The sequence below is a fragment of the Leptonychotes weddellii genome, chromosome 1, assembly GCF_054177405.1.
Source record: "Leptonychotes weddellii isolate Sample4059 chromosome 1, ASM5417740v2, whole genome shotgun sequence".
Taxonomy (NCBI): domain Eukaryota; kingdom Metazoa; phylum Chordata; class Mammalia; order Carnivora; family Phocidae; genus Leptonychotes; species Leptonychotes weddellii.
Genome location: NC_138369.1, coordinates 73,200,404 through 73,222,992, shown reverse-complemented (window position 1 = coordinate 73,222,992; position 22,589 = coordinate 73,200,404). Strand labels below are relative to the sequence as shown.

At 39.0% G+C, this 22,589-nt stretch overlaps 1 protein-coding gene, 1 long non-coding RNA gene and 1 other non-coding gene across 12 annotated transcripts in view; 1 reads left to right on the top strand and 2 right to left on the bottom strand.

Moving 5' to 3' along the window:
* TBC1D5 (TBC1 domain family member 5) overlaps nt 1–22,589 on the bottom strand; it is a 528,942-nt gene that overhangs the window by 111,914 nt on the left and 394,439 nt on the right. For all 10 annotated transcript variants that reach the window (XM_081826016.1, XM_081825991.1, XM_081826055.1 and 7 more), the window contains one exon: nt 19,907–20,049. In XM_081826016.1, the coding sequence (XP_081682142.1) occupies nt 19,907–20,049 (143 nt within the window). The remainder of the gene's footprint in view (nt 1–19,906; nt 20,050–22,589) is intronic.
* LOC145722566 (uncharacterized) lies at nt 425–19,897 on the bottom strand. The gene is made up of 2 exons (XR_014146907.1): nt 7,314–19,897; nt 425–7,101 (listed from the first exon to the last, which is right to left on the bottom strand). It is a non-coding gene; the product is annotated as an uncharacterized LOC145722566 (long non-coding RNA).
* Nucleotides 914–1,020, top strand: LOC115939260 (U6 spliceosomal RNA). The gene has a single exon (XR_004074126.1). It is a non-coding gene; the product is annotated as a U6 spliceosomal RNA (small nuclear RNA).

The following is a 22,589-nucleotide window of genomic DNA, read 5'->3' as shown; positions in this document are numbered from 1 at the left end:
TCCTGATTGGAAAAAAAAAGATCTGCCAACTTTATTCAATCCAATAGCTATTTGTTGAGTACCTAACCCATGGCAGGTGCTGTTAGGAGGGGATGCGAGATAAACAAAACACAGTCCTTACTCTGAAGAAAATTAAAGTGCCGAACGGCAGATGTAGAATGACTGCTACTACCACTAAGATGATAATCAATCCCTGAAGGCTTTCTGAGCCTAGGCCCTATGCCAAGAACTTTCCCTACATTATCTCATTTAATTTCTACAATGATCTTATTATAAGGGTATAATTATTATCCCTGTTTTACAGGTGAGAAAACTAATACTTGGAAAGGTTAAGTCATTTGCCCAAATCATATAGTGATTAGGTAGTGGAGCAGGATTTGAAATTTTGAAGCCTAGCTACAGGATCTGAGCTCTAATACAGGACTTTGTTTTGAAAAGGCAATTGTTTTAAAAATCAGACAACATAGTGAATGCAAAGAGTCATTGCAAACAGGAGTTTATTACTTAATATTACTCTCATGTAGTAGTTTTAAGGAGCTTGGAAGATCAGCATAACCCAGTCTCTAGGATAGCCTGATATAGACAGGTATTTATTTGGAGGGACGAGGGCAACAATCCTGTTCTTACAACTGGACAGAACTTTTGAAACTGTCGGAAGCTGTAAAAAATATATAAGGGAAGCCAACTAATGCATTAATATTCCACTTGCAGAATGAATGAAGGAGCTAACATTCCTTCTCCCATTTCTCCCTTTCATCCATCCAGTCACCGAATGTTAATGAACATTTCCTGAGCATCTACTATATCCTGGACACACAGAGACGGTGCCAGGCACTGGCACTAGGGATATAATGGCAAATGAATCTGAGCTCTGAAGGGCAGCAGAACTTGCCGCCTGAAATACCGCTGTAGGGTGCTCGCTTCGGCAGCACATACACCAGAACTGGAATGATACAGAGAAGATTAGCATGGCTCCTGAGCAAGGATGACATGCAAATTCATGAAGCAAAATACTGCTGTAGGAGTTCAGGACATGCCACCGTGAAATATGCCACTTTGGTGTATTGATTATTCTGAGCTGTAGGCACTTGAAAAACAACAAATGCACAGTGAGACTTTCTCTGAACTCCCCTTATCTGCCTAAAGATAAATCCTCCAAAAGGAAGTCCATTGTCATAAATTCCCCCAAGACAAACTCTGTCACAGATTCATACCTCTCATCTATTCTTCTAAGGGCCCATTTGTCTTCCCTAAAAATAATTTACTTCTCTCTAGGAGGTCTACATCTCCCCACCCTTTCTTTATTAAGATGATATTTAATCCTGAGTTCTAAAACCGTATCTTTGAGAGTTGCTCATTTTCCTGAGTATCTGCCATATTCAAATGAGGCATACATTTATATTTACATGTTAATATGTTAATTTTATAATTATATTATGTAATAATCATATAATAATAATAAAAGATATATATATTAATAAGCTTCTGTTTTTCTTGTTAATCTATTTTTTTGTTTTGTTTTGTTAAAGAATCCCAGCTGGGGGCGCCTGGGTGGCTCAGATGGTTAAGCGTCTGCCTTCGGCTCAGGTCATGATCTCCAGGTCCTGGGATCCAGCCCCATGTCAGGCTCCCAGCTCAGCCGGGAGTCTGCCTCTCCCCCTGCTTGTGCTCTCTGTCTCTCTCTCTCTCTCAAATGAATAAATAAAATCTTAAAAAAAATAAAAAAAAAGAATCCCAGCTGAAAACCTAAATGGGTATAAGGTAAAGTTTTACCTCCCCAACAGCCCCCTGTCTTCAGATAATACCATCTCTAATTTATTAATGAAAACTTGTACTTTGACAGCACTTTTAACTTGTAACTACATACGCTAAGTATTAAGTCCCTTTTGAATAACTGTGCCCAATTTAGAGTAGGCAAGAGAGAGTAACACATGCTGTTTTAAAAACAAAATAGCAGAGATCTGATCGAGTAAGAATTTAGTTTTGATCTTCAGAGCAAAGTTTTGTGGAATGTGCGAAACTCATCTGTACTGCTGTTCCTTCTCTAGCGTTTACTCCATCAGAGCAGGGCAGTGACACAGGAAAAAACGTGAAAGATTTAAAAAAGGCCGAGTTTTGGTATCTCCCTACATTTGAAATCAAGTATGTATATGCTTTAAAGACAAAGTACTGAAGCTACACACTCTGAAGAGCTTATTCAGAGAAGTGGAAGACAAAGGTGAGTGGTACCTAGGAAAACATAGTGGATCTGGGATCAGATGATCTAGATTAGAATCTAGATCAAATCTACATCAGACTGCTGGCTAGTCACTTATTATGTGGGTGAACTTAGGCAAGGTACTGAACTTCATGAACTTTATTTCCCCCACTGATAAAACAATAATAATGCTTACTCTAGCTGCAGGGTTTCTGTAAGCATGGCACAGATGCAAGGTAGTGTGCTGCCCATCTTGCTTAATTCTTGCTGAATGGCACTCCCTCTGCACGAAGCAGAGCCGATGTCTCTGTCTCTACTTTTTTCAAAGATTTTATTCATTTATTTGAGAGTGACGGAGATAGCTAGAGAGAGCAAGAACTCTTGGAGCTCCCTCCCACAGAGGGAGAAGCAGGCTCCTCGCTGAGCAACGAGCCCGAAGCGGGACTCGATCCCAGGACCCCGGGATCATGACCTGAGCCGAAGGCAGACGCTTAACCGACTGAGCCACCCAGGCACCCTCTGTCTCTACTTTTAAATGGCACACGACTGTTCTGGAGTTGTCTAAGGGAGCTGGTTTAAATAGTTTCTTCAGTCATAACAAACAAAAACGTAATGAAACCAGTAAAGATAGAGGATGTTACTGTTTTGAGAAAGCTTAGAGCAATACAGTTAAGGAACTTATGGATGATTCAAAGTTAACTGCACCTACAATTGTTAACACTTGTAAGTAAAACACTTCATTCAAATTGTTTAATTTTATATTTAGATATACTTACTTTCCCAAGGTAACAAAATGGACGGGAAACAACTAACCAAAGCACACAAAACTAAATGTAGACTTCCTTTAATTTCTCTAAAATTAAGAACAGTAATAGCTATCACTTATTAAGCATCTATAACGTGCCTGGCAACTTGCTACATATTATACAAACACTCTGTAAGTCCTCCAATCCCCACTAAGGAAAGTATTATCATCAACTCCACATTTTAGACAAGGAGATGGTATTGCGGAGAGGATGAACAACACATCTGAGGTCACTGGGCTCCCGAAAGGCAGAGAGGGCTGAACCCAGGTCTGTGTAGCTGAAAGCCTCACTCATCACCACTGTATCTTGTGCTTTCCTGTATTTCTAGCAGAAAATGTAATGACAGGAGTGTCTGTGTACAGAAGCCAAGTTCAGACAAAGTGCAGACGGCTTCTGAATGCCAACTACATGTGAGACACAGAGAAGCTCCTAAGATACACTGAGAACAGCCCTCCATATATAAGGCCAGGTAAACTAAATATTTAGAAATAGGCATAAATTCTTGTAGTTAGCTATTAAATGGCATATAAAACAAATAATCATCAATATAAAATAAAAATAATTAACTAACAACAACAAAGAAGAAAACCTTAAGGCTTTAACATAATTTATTGTACCTCTCCGCTGAAAACAAAGCCGATGTGTAGGTAAGTGTCTTGCAAGGTACCTGGCACACAAATGACATTCAATAAATGCTATGTGCTCTGAAAAAATACTTGTTGAGGATCTAATACAGGATGGAAAAAAGAAATACTTATTGCATTTATTGTCTTCAACTATTTAAAAACCCTTACTGTTTTAACTTCCCCAGTCACAAAATGGCAACATGCAAAATTAGATTTCAAATGGATCAGAAAACCAGGTGGGGGTAGGGAGTAATCATAAATAAAAACAACAAAACTTATTCTTCTCAGTCTTGGAGAAAGCCAAGTATAAAACAGAGTAATGGCCTTCTCCATACAAAGTGATTTTTGTCTAGTGCTTAAGATTCTCCTAAGAGATTCTCCTAAGATGTTGTCCTTCCAGGTTTCCCTCCCTGGTTGGCACTATGACAACTGCCTCTCTGAGCACCATCAATCACAGCAACATCCACTCTCAAAACCGAAGATAGACACACTCTTCCGTAAACAATGGGATGGCTCTTATATCTCTAGTAGATTTTGTGCAGAAATATGAGAATTTTCAATTAGATTTTTGGAAAGAGAACAATCTCAAATTCTGAGGAGCTCACTCTTTTTTCCTAGAAAAAAACTTAAAAAAATTTTTTTTAAAGATTTTAAAGTTATCTCTACACCTACCAAGGAGCTCGAACTCACAACCCCGAGATCATGAGTCGCATGCTCTACTGACTGAGCCAGCCAGGCGCCCCTAGAAAAAGCCTTTAAAAAGTGCTCTTTTCAATGCTTTCCAAGCTTAATACACTTTAAGCAGAATTTATTTCAATCAGATCAAACAACATAAGAGATCTTCTCAAGAATTTATACTTTTAAACATGCAGTGTTGTCAATGGAAAGGTAGTAAGCAAGCAAGCATCCAAGTGGAGGACTGCTAGTCGGTAGGGTGTGAGCACAGGACAAAGAATACTGCACTAGTGAAGTCAGCATGGCCACATGTTAGCTCCAGAGCGCCGATGGGACTAGGATTAAGTGTGAAGCCAATCAGTTATCTGTACAGGCTTACGTTTTGTCATCATCTCTGTCTTGTTATCCATTTCCTTAGTCCTAAGGAAATGATACAGTGCAAAAACCTTTAAGTCTTTTAATGCAAGTTATTACCATTAATGTAATAACTGTAGGGATCTGCCTAGAATCAGGGCCCTAGTTCTATCTCCATGTTATAAAATGTTACAGAAATGAAATCTAAAAAATTTAGCATGTATTAAAATTTAGGAAAGAAATAGTAAGTCTGATTCATAGCTTTTGCCTCTCATTTTTTAATCAAGTTTTAACCAATTTGGTTATTTTTAACCAAATGAAGGGAAACCATAGGCCAGGTTTTTAATTATTTGTTTGTTTGTCAGTCTGGATACAGATCTGTCGAGCAATCGATTGATCAATGTATCTGTTTTACTTCATTGCTTAGTGATTTTTCATTCTTTACTCAGAAATATAGATCTGTCAGTAGAAAGGGCTGAGGTACAGAAGATATTTAAGAAGTGTTGACCATATCTCTTTCTTGTATTCACTCAGCTAACTAGCGTATATTAAATACCTATTTTGTTCCATATACTGATATGACAAGAAAAAAGACAATCTTAGCTTTCTTTTCATATCGCAGTGGAAGAACAGCATCAGACTAACTGCAGCACAGGACAGAGCTGGTAACAGTGGCGCATACAAAGGGCTGTGACAACTGCTCGAGTGGAAAGCTGCAAGGTCAGTGAGTGCCAGGCAACAAGTGGAAGTAACCCTGTGGCAGGAATGCTGAGGAGAAATGGAGACATGCAAGCAGGTGGGGGGCCTGCTTATCCATAGGGGATGGAGTTTAGATTTCACTCTGTATCTGCTACCTCTGCTGAAAGACTGTAAGTAATGGGATCAGATTTGGTTTTAAGGAAGATTAATGCCAGCAGAGGGTGACCAGTGGGAGGGAGGAAGAGGGACAGGATGCAGGGGGCCAGCTAAAGTTCCTGGTAATACTACAGAAGGGAGAAGAAGAATATTTGAAGTAAGCAAGGGGCAGGGGAGTACAGTGGGCAGAAATTGCTGGAAAAAATGGATAGGTCTTTATATGCAATTAAATTTGAGGAATGTGTGCATATGAAAGAGAAACAGAAAAGCAAAAGAAGACAGTAAGAAATTATCAATAAAAATGTTAATGAATTTACATAATAAGGCTACTTAAAGAATACAGCGACTTTTAGTTATTTCTTTGTGGAAGTTTTAAACATAGTTCTGATTTTTATGAAAGCTATACATGTACACAGTTTAAAAATTCCAATCATCCTAGAAGGCTGGTAACGAAAATAGCACTTGCTGTCTCCCACCCCCTATTTCCCAATCCCCAGGGGCACTTGCTTTCTGTTAGCTGATTAAAAAAAAAATTTACCTTCCATATTGTGGGAAAAACCATGCTAATGTTATTAACTCTGACTTTAAATATTGTCTACTGACTTCCCATTCAAGAAGACGAAGCTTTAACTGACCACTGAAAGCCAACCCTCCGCCAACCTCCACATCCACACATGCACTCCTGGTCTCCCTCCCCTGATGATGTTACACCATAATTCTGGTTAAGTCAACTTTTAGAGTTTTCATTTTTATAACGAGGCAAATGTTATCTCACAGCTGAGCTACTACTCCTCCTTTTCCCACAGCCTCCTTTCTTGCCTGGGGTTTGTAACTCATGTTTTTCATTTGCCGTATCATGTATATATTTAACACGAGTTTAACCTTAAATACTCTCCCAGTTGTATACATCAATTTTCAAAACTTCAAAAAATTTTTTTAGGGAGTTTTATCCATTTCTTTTCCTTCCTCCCTCTCTTTCTTTCATTTTTTTTGAGGAAATTTCTCAATTTCTCATGAGCTCTCTGGCCTGTTCCCTCATCCAGGGTTGCCCTTTACCTCTTGCAAGTGTTGTATCTTTATTTCCTAGAGTACCTAGCTTCTTCTTTCTTGCTTTACACCCTTGTTTTGGTGGAACACATCCTCTAAAAGCTTTATGCAGAGGACATGAATTTTTTGAAAACCTCTCTGTTTGAAAGATTTACTGTGACAATTAATAGGCTAGGTACAGAATTCCAGGCTGGAAATACGTTTCCCTCAGAAAATTGGGAGCACTGTTCCAGAATATTTTGGCTTCCAGTTAAAAAGTCTCAAACCATTCTAATTCCCATTCTTCTATGTGACCTGTTTCTCTTCTCCCCGCCCCCATCTAAATTCATAAGTAATGCACCTTAATTTGCATGTATTTTCATATATAATGGATCCTTTCAATTTAGAAACTCATGTTTTTCTGTTCAATTGGAAATTTCTCTTTAATTGCTTCACTGATGATTTTCTCCTTTCTGTTTTTTGTTTATTCTGTGTTTGTTATTTCTTTCTACTCTCTTTCTATTAGAAGAAATCTCATTATCTAGGTGTTGGATCTCCTGGCCTGGTCCTTTTTTTCCTTCTTATTTTCTTTTTTTTAAAGATTTTATTTATTTATTTGAGACAGAGAGAATGAGAGACAGAGAGCATGAGAGGGAGGAGGGTCAGAGGGAGAAGCAGACTCCCTGCTGAACAGGGAGCCCGATGCGGGACTCGATCCCGGGACTCCAGGATCATGACCTGAGCCGAAGGCAGTCGCTTAACCAACTGAGCCACCCAGGCGCCCCTTTCCTTCTTATTTTCTAACTCTGTTTTATGTGCTGCTTCTTGGGATACTTTCTCAATTTTATATTCCAACCATCTTATTTTCATCATATTTTAATTTTCAATTACATTTTTTCCTTTTTTAAGATTTCATTTATTTATTTGAGAGAGAGAGAGAGTGAAAGACGAGTGAGCTTGCACAAGCAGGGGGGGAGGGGCAGAAGGAGAAGCAGACTCCCTGCTGAGTGGGGAGCCCAAATGCGGGGCTGGATCCCAGAACCTTGAGATCATGACCTGAGCCGAAGGCAGACCCTCAACTGAATGAGTCCCTCAGGTGCCCCTAACACTTTTTCCTTTGATTTATGTTTTTCTAGCTCTCTGAGATGTTTCCTCCTCCCTGTGTATTCTGTGTACTCACAGTTGTTTTTTTTCCTGGTTGCTTGTTTAGATCTCTGCTTTTATTTTGATGCTTTCCTCAAATGTTTGGTGATTTTTGGCTATCTGCTCATGTCTAAGAGTGGGCCAGTACAAAGGTAATTTGAAGAACTTTGTGTGCATCGATGGGTGGGTCTGTTAACTCTCAGGTTTACATGGGTCATTCTTGGGTGATCCCTGGGCCTAGATTTTTTAGGCCTTTTCTCTTGGGCTCACTGGATTCCCCCAGAGAAGAATCTCCCTAATTTCTTCTAGAGAGAGGCAGTCTGGTTCTAGCGTTCTGAGAACACTTAAAGATGGTAAAAGAACACTGGTGGGCTCCATGTTCACTGAAACTCCCCGAGTCCCTAGTCCAGAGATCCTCCCTTTTACCACCTCAAGGATAAATCCTCAACATACTGGTTGGAGATCTGAGTATATAACAGCTTCTTAAATAGACTTTCAACCAGTTCTTATTTTTTACTCTTAACTTTTTCCCTCCCCCTACCAATTTCCACATTAACACCTAGCACTGCCAATTTCTATACTTTTAGGAATTTTATGGGTTATTTCTTGGCTTTCCCCATCATCAATTTTGTATTTAGCTTTCTTGGATCTGCTAAGTCAGTTATCATTCACCCATCTGCTTTCCTACTTCCAAAATCTCTGTAATCTCCTTTCTAATTTTCTGTGTCCTGTGTGTTTATGCTAGCTTAATGGGGTTTCAGGAGCAACAGGGGTAAATGCAGGAGCTCAATATAACATCTCATATCTGATATCCTTAATCACTTCTTTAATGACATTTCTACTCAGCATATGGGCAGGTGAACTGATGGGGAAGAAGAATCTAGGTGAGGAGGCAACTGAGTAGGGAAAGCTGAGGAAGAAGGAGAGAGGGGAGGAAGCTGGGTGAGAAAGCTGGAGAAGTCAGTAGTCAGGAAGCCCAAGATCACCATCTCCTTTTCTCTAATCATCAGAGAGAATGACTCTAGTCAACCTGCAGGACTATTCACAGTATGTTTTGACAGCGACAGATGGACATGGAATCTTGAGTATTTCTGGGTAAGATTCCAGTGATGCATGTAATTTTGCTAGCTTTTGCCCAAAAAAGGTATCCTAGAGTTCCTGAATCATCTGTTGTACTGCCTTCTAGGGCAATGGAAAATGTGGGATGGGAGTAAGAACATGGAAAGGCAAGATTATGTTATTAGGAGAGAAGACTACTTCCTCCTCTTTATAAAAGGCCAGAATGGGTATGGACTCTTAATTCTGAACAAGAAACAAAATTTCACTAGGAGGATAATTACCCTTTCATATCTCTATTCTGGTAGCTGGGTAAATCAAAATTATTTTCAGGCAAAAAACCCCCTGACTTTTTTTTTTTTTTTTAAAGATTTTATTTATTTATTTGACAGAGAGAGACACAGCGAGAGGGAACACAAGCAGGGGGAGTGGGGGAGAGGGAGAAGCAGGCTTCCCGCGGAGCAGGGAGCCCGATGCGGGGCTTGATCCCAGGACCCTGGGATCACGACCTGAGCCGAAGGCAGACGCTTAACGACTGAGCCACCCAGGCGCCCCAAAAAACCCCCTGACATTAAAAAGACAATGTGACACATATTAGAATGGTCAAAGTCCAAAACAATGTCACTACCAAATGTGGAGCAATAAGAACTTTCATTCACTGCTGGTGCTAATGAAAAGTGGTACAGCCATTTTAGAGGTCAGTGTAGCAACCATGTTGTGATTTTTTAGGCCTGATCATAGGCAATTACAAAGATGATAGTTAATTTTAGGCGTCAATTTGACTGGCCTATAGGATGCCCAGATAGTTGGTAAAACTTCCGTTATGGGTGTGTCTGTATGTGTCTGAAGAGATTAGCATTTGATTCAGTGGACTGAGTGACTGAGATCTGCCCTCGGGAAGAGTAGGCATCAGCCAATCCATTGGGGTCCCAATGGAACAAAAAGGTGAAGGAAAGGTGAATCCTCTCTCTCTTCTTGAGCCAGAAGGTCCCTTTTCTCCTGCCCTTGGACATCAGATCTCCTGGTCCTTGAGCCTTCGGACTCTGAGACTTGCACCATAGGACCCTTGGTTCTCAGGCCTTCAGACTCAGACTGAATTATAGCACTGGCTATCCTGGTTCTGCAGCTTGCAGATGACTGACTGTGAGACTTCCAGACCTCCATGACCGTGCAAGGCAATTCCTATAACAAATCTCCTCATATATATCTGCATTTATATTCTATTGGTTCTTTTTTCTCTGGAGAACCCTAATTCAAAAAGCTCTACCTGACAAGTCTCACAGGAGAAAACTGTCCAGCCCACACCAGACGTGGTGCACAGCCAGTGAACTCCAGTCTCTGAAAGGAGCTGCAGTTAAGGTCTCAGCCAACTTAGCTGGCATGACCTTTCACGTATTTATATTCCTAGTCATGGTGCCTTCATTCCTAAATTTCTTTCTCTGAGCTCTCAGGTGTAGGTCCTTTTCAGGTGCCTCTGCCAGGACCTCCTTATTAGGGTAGGAAAAAGAACTCCTGAAGACACTTTTCCTCATTTGACTTAGTACCCATTTCTTTTCCACTCCTAACCTTTCCACCTCAATCCCCCCATGCATGCCCCCTAAACTACTGCCACCCCAGGGTCCTTAAACTATCAGAGTCTTTTGTTCAGGGCTCCTGTAACAGTGAGATGACCTCACATCTATGCTATCTACCTGACCCTCAACCACTGTGCCTTCTTCCATGGGTGAAACGGAACAGAGGGAGCTGACAATTTCTCCACTTTTTGACTCTTGCTCATATGACAATAGTAAGTGATTAAAGGCTTAACTCTTCCATTTTTGACTTCGTGCTTTAGTTGGCTACTCTAACACCTAACAGCTCAGCTCTTTCTCCTGCCCAGCTCAGCTGAGGTCCTGAAATTTACCATATTATCCAACAATCATGCTCCTTGGTATTTATGCAAATGAAATGAACATTTACGTCCACACAAAAACTTGCACACTGATATTTGCAGTGGCTTTATTCATAGTTGCCAAAAGTTGGAAGAAACTAAGATGTCCTTTAGTAGGCGAGTAGATAAACTGTGGTATATCCAGACAATGGAATATTATTCAGAGCTAAAAAGAAATGTGCTATCAAGTTATGGGAAGACATGGAGGACACTTAAATGTATATTACTAAGTGAAAGAAGCTAATCTAAAAAGGCTACCTACTGTATGATTCCAACTATATTGTATTCTGGAAAAGGTAAAACTATGAAGACAATAAAAAGATCAGTGGTTGTCATGGGTTACGGGGATGAACAGGCAGAGTACAGAAGATTGTTACAGCAGGGAAACTATGCAGATAATACTATAATGAGGGATAGATGTCACTATACATTTGTCCAAATCCATAGAAGCTACAAATTTATTGTAAACTAGGGACTTTAAGTGATAATGATGTGTCATCGTAGGCTCAATTATAACAAATGTACTACTGTAGTGAGGGATGTTGATAGTGGGGTAGGCTGTGTGTATGTGGGGGTGGGGTATCTGGGAATTCTGTACTTTCAACTGGATTTTGCTGCAAACCTAAAACTTCTTTAAAAAGTAAGGTCTGTTTTCTATTTATTTATTTATTTATTTATTTTTAAAGATTTTATTTATTTATTTGAGAGAGAGAGAATGAGAGAGAGCACATGAGAGGGGGGAGGGTCAGAGGGAGAAGCAGACTCCCCGCGGAGCAGGGAGCCCGATGCGGGACTCGATCCAGGGACTCCAGGATCATGACCTGAGCCGAAGGCAGTCGCTTAACCAACTGAGCCACCCAGGCGCCCAAGGTCTGTTTTCTAAAAAAAAATCTAACCGTAAAAAAAAATGTGCTGCTGTGATGTATCAGCCTATGTTAGTGAAATTTTAAAAGATTTTTAAACAAAATATAAAGTGATATAAATGGTATTTGTAATTCAAAGGGTTATATTGATATCCATATCTGAGATGGTCATAAAATGACTGGCAAAATTTAATGTCTGAGGAGGAAGAAAGCTGGCAGTCAGGAAGTGTTTAAACACTCCTTTAAAAATAGGACCACCTTGGGCGCCTGGGTGGCTCAGTCGTTAAGCATCTGCCTTCGGCTCAGGTCATGATCCCAGGGTCTTGGGATCGAGCCCGGTATCGGGCTCCCTGCTTGGCGGGAAGCCTCCTTCTCCCTCTCCCGCTCCCCCTGCTTGTGTTCCCTCTCTCGCTGTCTCTCTCTGTCAAATAAATAAATAAAATCTTTTAAAAAAAATAAGACCACCAATTTGTGTTTTGATAAAAACTCTATGACACACTACTATGTGATTTAAGAGAGCCTTTGTTTCTTAGTCCCTGAGGTTGGGGAAGGCTTTTCCCCAGGAAAGACAAATAAATTCAATTTGTAGTTGAAATAAACTGCATTTTGACATCAGTATAATGTTGAACATGCTCTTAATGAGAAAATAGAGAAACAGAAATTCTGGGGTAGGACAGATGGAAACACTGGCAGAGAGACAGGTAGTGGCTGAGAAGTTAAGCAGAGATCTAAAGCAAAATGAAAAGGAAAAATGTTTGTAAACTACGAAGAAGACACAACTGCCACACCGGGCCAGGCCAAGAGATGGCTAAAGACACCCCTAGAGAAAACCCAGGAAAATGACAGAGCTGTGACATGTTCATGCTGGCTGAAAACACAAGGCAGGAAGTGGGTAGAAGGGCCAAGAAGAAAAGTTGTCCATTTACCAAGTGTTCAGAGAGAAAGTACATTAAAAGAGACCATAAACGTTTAAGAGATACTTTCTTTTTTTTTAATTTTTTTTATTATGTTCAGTTAGCCAACATACAATAAGTACATCATTAGTTTTTGATGTAGTGTTCAACAATTCATTAGTTGTGTATAACATCCAGTGCTCATTACCACACGTGCCCTCCTTAACACGCCCCCCCACCCCGCCCCGAAACTCTCAGTTTGGTTCCTGGAGTCCAGAGTCTCTCATGATTTGTTTCCCTCATCGGGGAAGGAAGGGAAAACTGAAGGGGAAGAAATCAGTAAGAGATACTTTCTAGTTAGGAAAATCTACTGTTAAATGAAGTTGACTATAGTGTTTTAGTTATTAATACAATGTACAAGACAAAAAGTATGGTATATTGCAAATCAGGGGAAATGTTTTTCTTTGGTACTCGTCAAAAAAAAAACTTAAATCGATAGAAAAACAGATGTGAAAAATTTCATGCTAAAAGGTAGACAATGGTTTCTTCAAAAAAGCCACGTCAAAAAGTGTATTTAAAAAAATCTATCTGAGTTCTTACTCTAAGAGCTTCTTGGCACCTGTCTTCTCAGGAGTTACTATACACATATCCATGCCACCTCCCCAGCACAGGTCTCTGGGGTACCCTTCCATCTGAGATCACCCCAGATATTGAGCACATGAAGAACTTCAGATGCCTTGAGGGTTAGGGACGAATTTTAACACATGTGGTTCTGGTCCTGAAGAGCTTACAACCTATTTTCGAAGGTGGGACTAACATACAATAAGGAACAGCATAAGACAGAGTATAATTAAATGCTACACTGCATTGTATTGATTAAAATCATCTAGGAACACAAAAGTGAGAAATCAGTGTGGGCTAGAATAATTGGGGAAGGTTTGGGAAAAAGCTGCCTTGCCCCAGGCCTAAAAATAGCAGCACAGTTTAGGTAAGGAGAGCGAGGGGAAGAAGAGAACCATATGAGTGACTTTAGTACAGTACAGAATAAGGCAGTAAAAACAACAGTGTGATGAGAGTATGGCTATTAATAAACTATTGTAGGAGTAATGGTTCATGATTAGATTTCCTTATCTCCTAACCTTTATTAGTGTATATAAGCTTCACCCATACAATCCAGCAAAGAATCCAAAAAACACTTCTTATAACACATAAGAAAATAAACACGTTATGGTTTGATTAAAATGTTTGGGAATAATTCTATTTCAAAATGGAGACTGTAATTTTAGTAAAGCAAAAGTTTCATTCAAAGAATAGGCATTTGACCATCATTTCAATGGTTAAATTTTAAAATGTGTACAGATAATGTTCATATTATTTTTCCCAATGTGAAATTTTACTTTTTACTTAATAAAATCAAGGTAGGGCTTGAGGAACAGAAAAGACAATGTGAGAACCACCCGCCTGTCACTAGCCCTATGGCCTTGATCTGGCTTCCTAACTTCCAAACATGGAGGCTGGGCTCAATCTCTGAGGCCTCATAAAGAAGATGTTTATAAGAAATCTGTTAAGTGGTTGAATACTATACTTGCCTGACTAATTGGATTACTTTTGAAGTGAATGAAAGCTTTGTTCAAGGTATATAAAGAAAATTATAAGAGTACTTTTGTTAAAAATTAAGTATGAGATGCCAACAGTAGTGAAAGGGGCAGAACAAGTACAAAGGAGGGGCACTAGGATCCAGCTCCACAGACCGACTGTGATTGTTTTAAATTACTTAACTGCCAAGGGCACTGTGATAGTTTGCTAGAACTGCTGGAACAAAGTGCCTAAAAACTGGAGTTTAAAACCAGAGAATTTATTGTTGAACTCTTCTGGAGGATAGAAGTCGGAAATCAAGGTGTTGACAGGGCCATGCTCCCTCTCAGACCTGCAGGGAAGGACCCTTCCTTGTCTCTTCTAGCTACTAGTGTTGACAGGGCTCGTTCCTTCATAGGCTCTGAGGGAGAATCTGTTCTATGCTTTCTCCTAGCTTGTGGTGACAGCTAAAAATCCTTGGTGTTCCTTGGCTTGTAGATGCATCATTCCAATCTGTACCTCTGTCTTCATATGGCATTATTCTTCCTGTGTGTCTTCACATCAGCTTCCCTCTGTGCACGTCTGTGTCCAAATTTGCTTCTTTATATAAGGACACTAGTCATATTGCATTAGGGGCCCGCTCTACTCCAATATGATTCATCTTGACTAATTATATCTCCAACAACCTATTTCCAAAAAAGTCCATAGTCTGAGGTGCTAGGGGTTAGGATTTCAGCATATCTTCAGACCTCATTATCAGTGCCTGTAAAATCAGGATTTTAGACTAGATGCAGTTAGCCATTTTTCAGGTTATATATCCCTTTGAGAAGAGGATATAAATTATATACCCTTGGCCCAGGGAAATGCACATGTCCACAATATTTAGCACAGTATCAGGATGATCACAGGCCCTTTGAAGCCCTATATTGAACCCCTAGGAGGATGCTGTCACTGGAGAAAGGCTCTTTTAGTTTCCCCAAGTGCACCATTCTTTAAGCTATAAACATCTCACCTACGGCTCCAAGAGAATACATGTAATGCCCAGAGCCTCATACAATGGTATTCAGTTAGGATTTTTTGAATAAATGGGCTTGAAACTACTAGGTATAACTAAACATCACCACTCTGGATGCCCCAGGCAGGGCATCATGATTCAGAATCCACTGAGATGGAATAAAAAGTTCCATTTGGAACAATGAGGCTGGCAAATTGTCCACCTTTCTCTGGTCTTTGACCATGGCCTAAAACGTAAGCTCATTTACTAGTCCTGTCCTCCCATGCATCCTACCCAGTCTATTCTGCGTCCTCCTCCTGCTACCCCCCTCCCTCTCCATCTTTCTGTCTGGGCCCAGGCTTCCTGGAGTTACTGCTGCCCCTGCAACCTCCAGCAGTGAGGTGGGGGGTGCCATCTTGCTACCATGATTCTTGGCCAAGTGTCCATAAATGACCAAACAAAAATCCCAGCTCCCTTATGATCTCTTGATCTCCTCGATGACTTACTTTCCCCTTAACTAACTTTGACTGTCCTGGTCGTACCCAGAACTGCTCCATGTCCTCTTGTCCTCTGATGCTTTTCAATCTCATACCCTACCTCAAATCCCCTTACACTCTGATTTCCCCATAGTCTTTTCCTGGCCATGCTTCCCTCCCCACACATCCCAAACCACCCTCTTAAAATGTACTCAACACCCTCCGTCCTTCTGCTTCCCTTCAGTTCTGCCTAATGATTTGGACGTGGGCCTTGCTTGGAGCCTAGATCATGTTCTGCCTCCTTTGTATCTTGCCTGGACTGCTGAGCATGGCTCGAAAAATCATAACCTTAAGGCCTGGTGCTGTTGCCCACTGTTTGTAGGATAGGATCTTCAATAGCTAGACCAGCTTGTCCTAGTCCATGGTCAACCATCTCTCCCACACTTTCTACATATTCCCCTCAAACTCCTAAAACCCTAGCATGCCTCACTCACAGCAGACAACCTCGCTTCCTTCTGTATCAGACATAGGATTCCTCCACTTCCCATCTTCTCCACCTATAAACTAGACTACTTCTGAAACCTGCCTAGTACCTTTTTCCCGGATCAGCACCAGCTTTTATTCCTGCTCCCCAGCCAGTCTTCCACAGGACTCCTGACCTCATACCATTGCCTCTAAGCCCTTGTTTCTTTAATTATTTCACTCAAAAAATATTTGTCAAGATTACTATGTACTGGGCCCTGTTCTGGATGCTGGGATATGGTAGGGATTCCAAGACAGACAAAATCCAGTCTCTTGCTGGGGGGTAGGGGACTGGGTGTAAACAACAATAAACAAGTAAAAACGTCAAGTAAACAGGGTAATTTATCTTTTCATAGATCTCATCAATGGAGCAGGGGGAAAAACTAGTATTGATCCTTGAGGGACCAATTTAAGACTGACTGAGAAGTAAACCCTCAGTCGGTTCTCCTCTGCCTCCAGTGAACCCTGGTCTCATTCAAAAGACAGCCATCTAACCTTCCTTGCCCCTGCACTGATCCCTAGTTACATCTTTCTTCTCCTCTGCTCTGCTGACTTTCTTTAAAGATTACTCTACATGTGCTATCTCCACATTCTTTCCTTTTTATTTAATTGACTTTTTAGTTGAAACTGTAATACAAACAGAAGAAAATGGGAACAACAACAAAACTGTAGGGAAAGCTATTATACTTAACCATCCAGTCACTCCTCAACCTATCATAATCCAGTCTCTGCTTTACCACTCCACTGAACCATTCTGGCAAAGGTATCTGATGAGTGTCTCTCCACAGGGCCAAGTCTGAATGGACGTTTCCCGCCTTGCCTTTTTATACCTCAGTATTCCCAACCCTCATGACCTCCCTTGGCTCAGACAACACAGTTTTGTGAGGTTACAACACAAGCCCTTCCTTCTCTGGTGTCTTACACATTGAAGTTAAATGCAGAGTTCCACCTTAGCCCATCTTCTCTTTCTATAAGCACCCACCTTAGGTAGGCTGACCATGTAATTCTTATCATCCTAATGGGATGCCTTTGAGGGTGAAAGAGCGCAGGATTAATAATTACTACTCTTGACTAGCAGGTGTAAACCAAGACTGTTCCAAACAAATCAGGATATATGGTTACCCTATTCTTAGGAGGTCACATCCACTATTACGGTTTTAACTAACACATACTTATTAACCATTTGCAAAACTGAATCTGTAGCCTTAATTCTGACATTGAGCTTTATTTTCCAGATCTTCAGGTTATGATTTCCCACAGATCTCAAATTCAGTAGGGCCAAAACATAATCATTTCCATTCCTAAAACCTGCTAATCCTTGTATTTCCTATCCAAGTTACACATATCACCCAGTCACTCAACTCTCCAAGCTGGGGATTGTTTTAGACCTCCCTCACCCATCATATTTAGTCACCAAGACATACTGACTTTAGTTTTGAAGATTTCTTTAATCTGCAATTTTCCCCCTGGACTACTGTCATAACCTTTTATCTGATTTCCTTGCTCTACTCTTGCCTCCTTTAAGTCTGTTTGCCACAGTGCCACCAGAGTGATCTAACACTGACTGTACTTTTGCTTTGAATCCTTCAGGAGCTTCCTATTATTTATAGGATAAAGACTTTCATCATGATCCTATCCCTGTTCACTTTCTTTGGTCTCATAACCTATCAGTCTCCCTTTGCAATCTAATACCAAATGCCTTGTAGAAACACACATACACACACATACACACATACACACAGTCCCCCATTAAAACTGTTTCTTACTTCCAAGCCTCTGTTCATGCTGTTCTTTCTGCCTGGACTGCAGATCCCCTTATTTAATTTGCTGACATCTATACCATTTTCTCTAGTCACTTACAGCTGGCCCAGAGGGGAGTTCAGTGCCTCTCCTTTATTTTTTTTAAAGATTTATTTATTTATTTGACAGACAGAGAGAGAGAGAGCACAAGCAGGGGGAGCAGCAGAAGGAGAGGGAGAAGCAGACGTCCCTGTCGAGCAGGGAGCCCAACGTGGGGCTCGATCCCAGGACCCTGAGATCTTGACCTGAGCTGAAGGCAGACGCTTAACTGACTGAGTCACCCAGGCGCCCCTCAGTGCCTCTCCTTTAAACTTTCATATTAACTATCCATATCACCTTTCATATTATTTCAACCACAGCACTGGATATGTTAGTTTAAAATTAATTATGTCAGTCTTTCCTACTAGTTGAAAAACTTCTTGAGCATAGGGGCAATGGCCCTTAAATATTTAATAGTCATCCTATTTTTAGATCTCATCCACTGTTCTGGATTCAGCCAAGCAAATTAAAATAAACTGGTCTAAATATTGAAATGAATACACAACTTCATTATCCCTGCATTTTTCCACATGTGCCCATATGTTTTATAACATCAATAGATGGACTGAAAATGTGGAAGGGCTTTAGCTGCCAACAATTTGCCTGTTTTATGAAATTAATTTTAAAAAGTAGATCTTAGCATAGGAGACAGGACTAAATTTTTTAAAAAAATATATAGTTGGGATACACCAAAGTTAAGAAAAGAGCAAATACCTAATTGTTTAAGACTACAGAAAATCAAAATACATTTCAACAATTGTTTGAATTGGAAAATTCTGTGAAAAGATTATCCTAAACCATTTTTTTTAATAAAAGAGGCTATTCATTCCTTTTGTTTTTTATTACTTATATTAAAAAATTCATACTACTTTAAAATGAGATTAGTATCCTAATATTCTAAAATCTAGTATCCATCAAATCTACCCAAACATCTTTCTCTACTTTCCAGATGTTAGCTCTTATGATTTCCATGTTCTTATATGATTAGCTCTGACTTAGAAAGAAGGAACTTTTCACTTAGTCTGTCAAAACCCAAACTATTTGACCTTCAAGGCACAGAAAAAACCCACAATTTTTGGATAAAATGTGGTGCTCCTGTCACTTATTCATTCAAGTAATTTTGGGGGAATTAAAACAGTATAATCTAAGATTTTAAAGAATATTATTAGTGTCACCAGAGGCGTAACAAGAGCATCTGGCGCCACTGGTACTCAGTGAACAAGTAAAGAGAACCACACAGCAGTTTAACAGTCAAGATTATGAATGACTCCAAACCGTTTATGTTCTTCTGACAAAGTCCCACTCCTAAGAGTTCTTTTTTCTTTTTTAATTTCCAATTTAATCATCACTTTGTGCAATCTTCCTAATTATATTTTGGCTTACAAATCTTGTTTTGTGAACAGTGATTATTTTTCTGAGAAGGAAAACAATTTGAGGTATTTCAAAATTTAAAACATGCTCTGATATTTTCTTCAAGCCGAAGATGATCAGACTACCCCACACAGACAGGCACTGGCTTTCCAGCTATGGCAAGCATCCTAAGGTAGATCTCATGAGACAGGAATATGTCTACCATTTGGCAATCTACTGAGAAATACATTTGGCCAAAATATAACTGAGAAGAAGTTAAAATATCTTTAAATGTAATATTTATTTTTTATTGGCAAGTTGTTGATACTATAAAAATAGCTCCAATCTCCTGATAAATATCTTTGAATGCTCCCTACCTGTCAGAAGGTGGAGCTCTAAACATATCTGAAATACAGGCTTTTTAGTTGTGCATTTCACAAATGTGTGTAATGAGGAGATTAAAGCAGGAGTAAAGTCTTTAGAAAAATGGCTCTGGAGAATATTCCAATTCTCTCAGGATAAAATCACCCACATCTCCCCAATATGTACATAGTTAACTAACAAAAAAGATGTTTAGCATGCTCCTTTGAAACTTCAATATATTACCTACTATGAAAATGTAGGCACAGTAATTCAGAGTAAGAGAATAAGTATATTTAAAAGATAAAACACATTAAAAAAATCAGGACCACCTACTTGGATGTAGGCAAGGTCATTGATACTTACAAGCATCTCGGATATAGAGCAACATGGCTATGAAGATATAATCAACTAAACTCAGGCTGAGGCCATCTGCAAACAAGGCATCCCAGACCACCAGAAGATCCTGCAGGGGGAACTCTCGTCCAAACAGGAGCCGGACCCACCGTCTGGAAAGAAACAAAACCAAAATTCAGAAATGAGTACTTCTGAAAGTAATATAAAAAGGAATCATTTTCTCCTATACTTGTGAAAAAAACTGTAATTTTTAACTGATCACACTGAGTAAATATTACATATCAAATATATAATACGGTAAAATCCAAGTTTTAAGCTTTCAAATGAATATTGTAATTTTATAACTGGGCCACAATCATTAAAGTTTATTCCTATATGTCTAAAACACTAGCATGATATTTGAAAAGGGTAGAAATCTTTCATATTTAACACAAATCCCAAATCTCAAAAGGCAAAGAAAAAAATGAATGCACAGTGGTCTGATAGTTGCCTCACAGGTAAGGTTAGGGATTAAAAGATAAAATATTCCAAAATTTTATGATCACTACTGATTTCGTCGTTGTTGTTGTTAACTGGACTTTTGCAAATAACTGTACAACAAATTAACTATAACCGAGAAGAAAAGTGCATTCTCACATTTTACTCTTATTTTAAAATAATTCATTTTAAAATTCAAATGTGGGAAAAAAACGGTATATATATATATATATATATAGTCAAGTGTGGACAGTTATTTCAAATGAAACAAATAGTAATACTTTATTTTTAACTCTAGAATAGATATACTTTATTAGTGAGGTTATCTTTTGAGGGCTGTTTTTAAGAACAGAGTCACTTCTATGGCCAGGAAAATTGGGTATCTATGCTATAAGCACATATAGGCAGCTTATAAGAATACTAAACAAGGGCTGTATATAATTATATGTCATAAACAGCTATACTTCAAATTTTCAACAAACATTAAGCTACTCATAATTCTTATAAGAAAATTAAAATTCACTTTGATATCCATTTTTAATCCATTTATTTCTAATTCTATATAACACGGCTACAATTTCCTTACACAAACCTTTCTACAGGAATGTCAGCTAGAATTCTATGTGGTTCTGGCACATAACAAAGAATCAAAAATTCCAAAATTTCTAGTATACCAAGTAGTACAGAAGAGAGGGAATTCTTTAAAAATTAGTTAAAAGAGATTATCTCTTTGCAAAATTAGAAACCAAATATAACCATCTGTGGGGTTAAAGTGAGCACTTACTCCTCTTCAGAGTGTATCATATTTACAGAGAAATCAAAGCTGTGACAATATAGTGTAGAATCACACAAATGTATCACAGTTATTAGGAACCATATACGATATAATCAAATACGAAAGTTCTTTCATTCATATTATCAAATTAATCAACAGATTAATTAAATTGTATTTTTAATTACATCTTAAATTATGACACTCAATTTCTCAGGAAAAAGAAATTTAATGCCTAAGTAACATTTATCTTTTTAAAAATGTTAAGAGTATCATTTACAATTTTTATTTATCTTTCAATTCTTACTCTGCTGCTAATATGAGGGTGACTAAAACAAAATGTTTTTTTGGTCTAATATTGCCTGCAGTTGTGTGGCTTAGGGAAAAATATTCTTTCTCTACACACTTTTAATTCTTTCAAATTACAAATGCCAATACTTACTATTTAAAGAAGTACAGAAATAGCTCTAAATTACATAGGATGTTCTTCTTAATGACAAAGAATTAACTGGTCTTGCAAGGAGTATCAGGGGAACCAGAGAATGGGCAAATCAAAAAGTACCTGGATTAAACCATTTAGGCATCTGTTTAAAGGATCTTTAAACTGATAATTATATCTGCATTATTAAATGACTAAAACAGAATGTGGTCATTTATAGTTATTCAACTGATACAAAAGGGAAGAAAAATTCATCAGTGAAAAAAAATGATGAGGATCTAAAGTGTAACATGTTGACTGTAGTTGGTAACACTATATTGTATAATTGAAATCTGCCAAGAGAACTAAAATATTCTCACCATAAATGAATGAATGAATGAATAAAATGTGTGAGGTGATAGATGTGCTAATTAACAAGATGGGAGGAATCCTTTCACAATGTACACATATATCAAATCATTACAACATACACTTTAAATATCTTACAATTTTATTTGTCAATTATACTTCAATAAAGCTGAAAAATAAAATAATTAAGAATTATCTTCGTTCGGGCGCCTGGGTGGCTCAGTCGGTTGAGTGTCTGCCTTCGGCTCAGGTCATGATGGGGGGGGGTGGTCCTGGGATCGAGCCCTGCATAGGGCTCCCTGCTCAGCAGGAAGCCTGCTTCTCCCTCTGCCTCTGCCCCTCCCCCAGATTGTTCTCTCTCTCTCTCTCTCTCTCCCCCCCCTTCCCTCCCTCAAATAAATAAATAAAAAAAGAATTATCTTGGTTTAATAGGCAAATTTTAGCAGTTTCAAAATAGAAAATTCTGACATTTAACTGATCCTTCCTGGTTCAAATCTGGATGTCAATACAAAATTCAAGAATTACACCTATATAATGGTAGCTACACACTTGAGGTGAGCACAGCATAATGTGTAAACTTGTCGAATCACCATGAGACTAACGTAGCATTGTGTGTCAACTATACTCAACTCAAAGAATTAAAAAAAAAAAAAAAA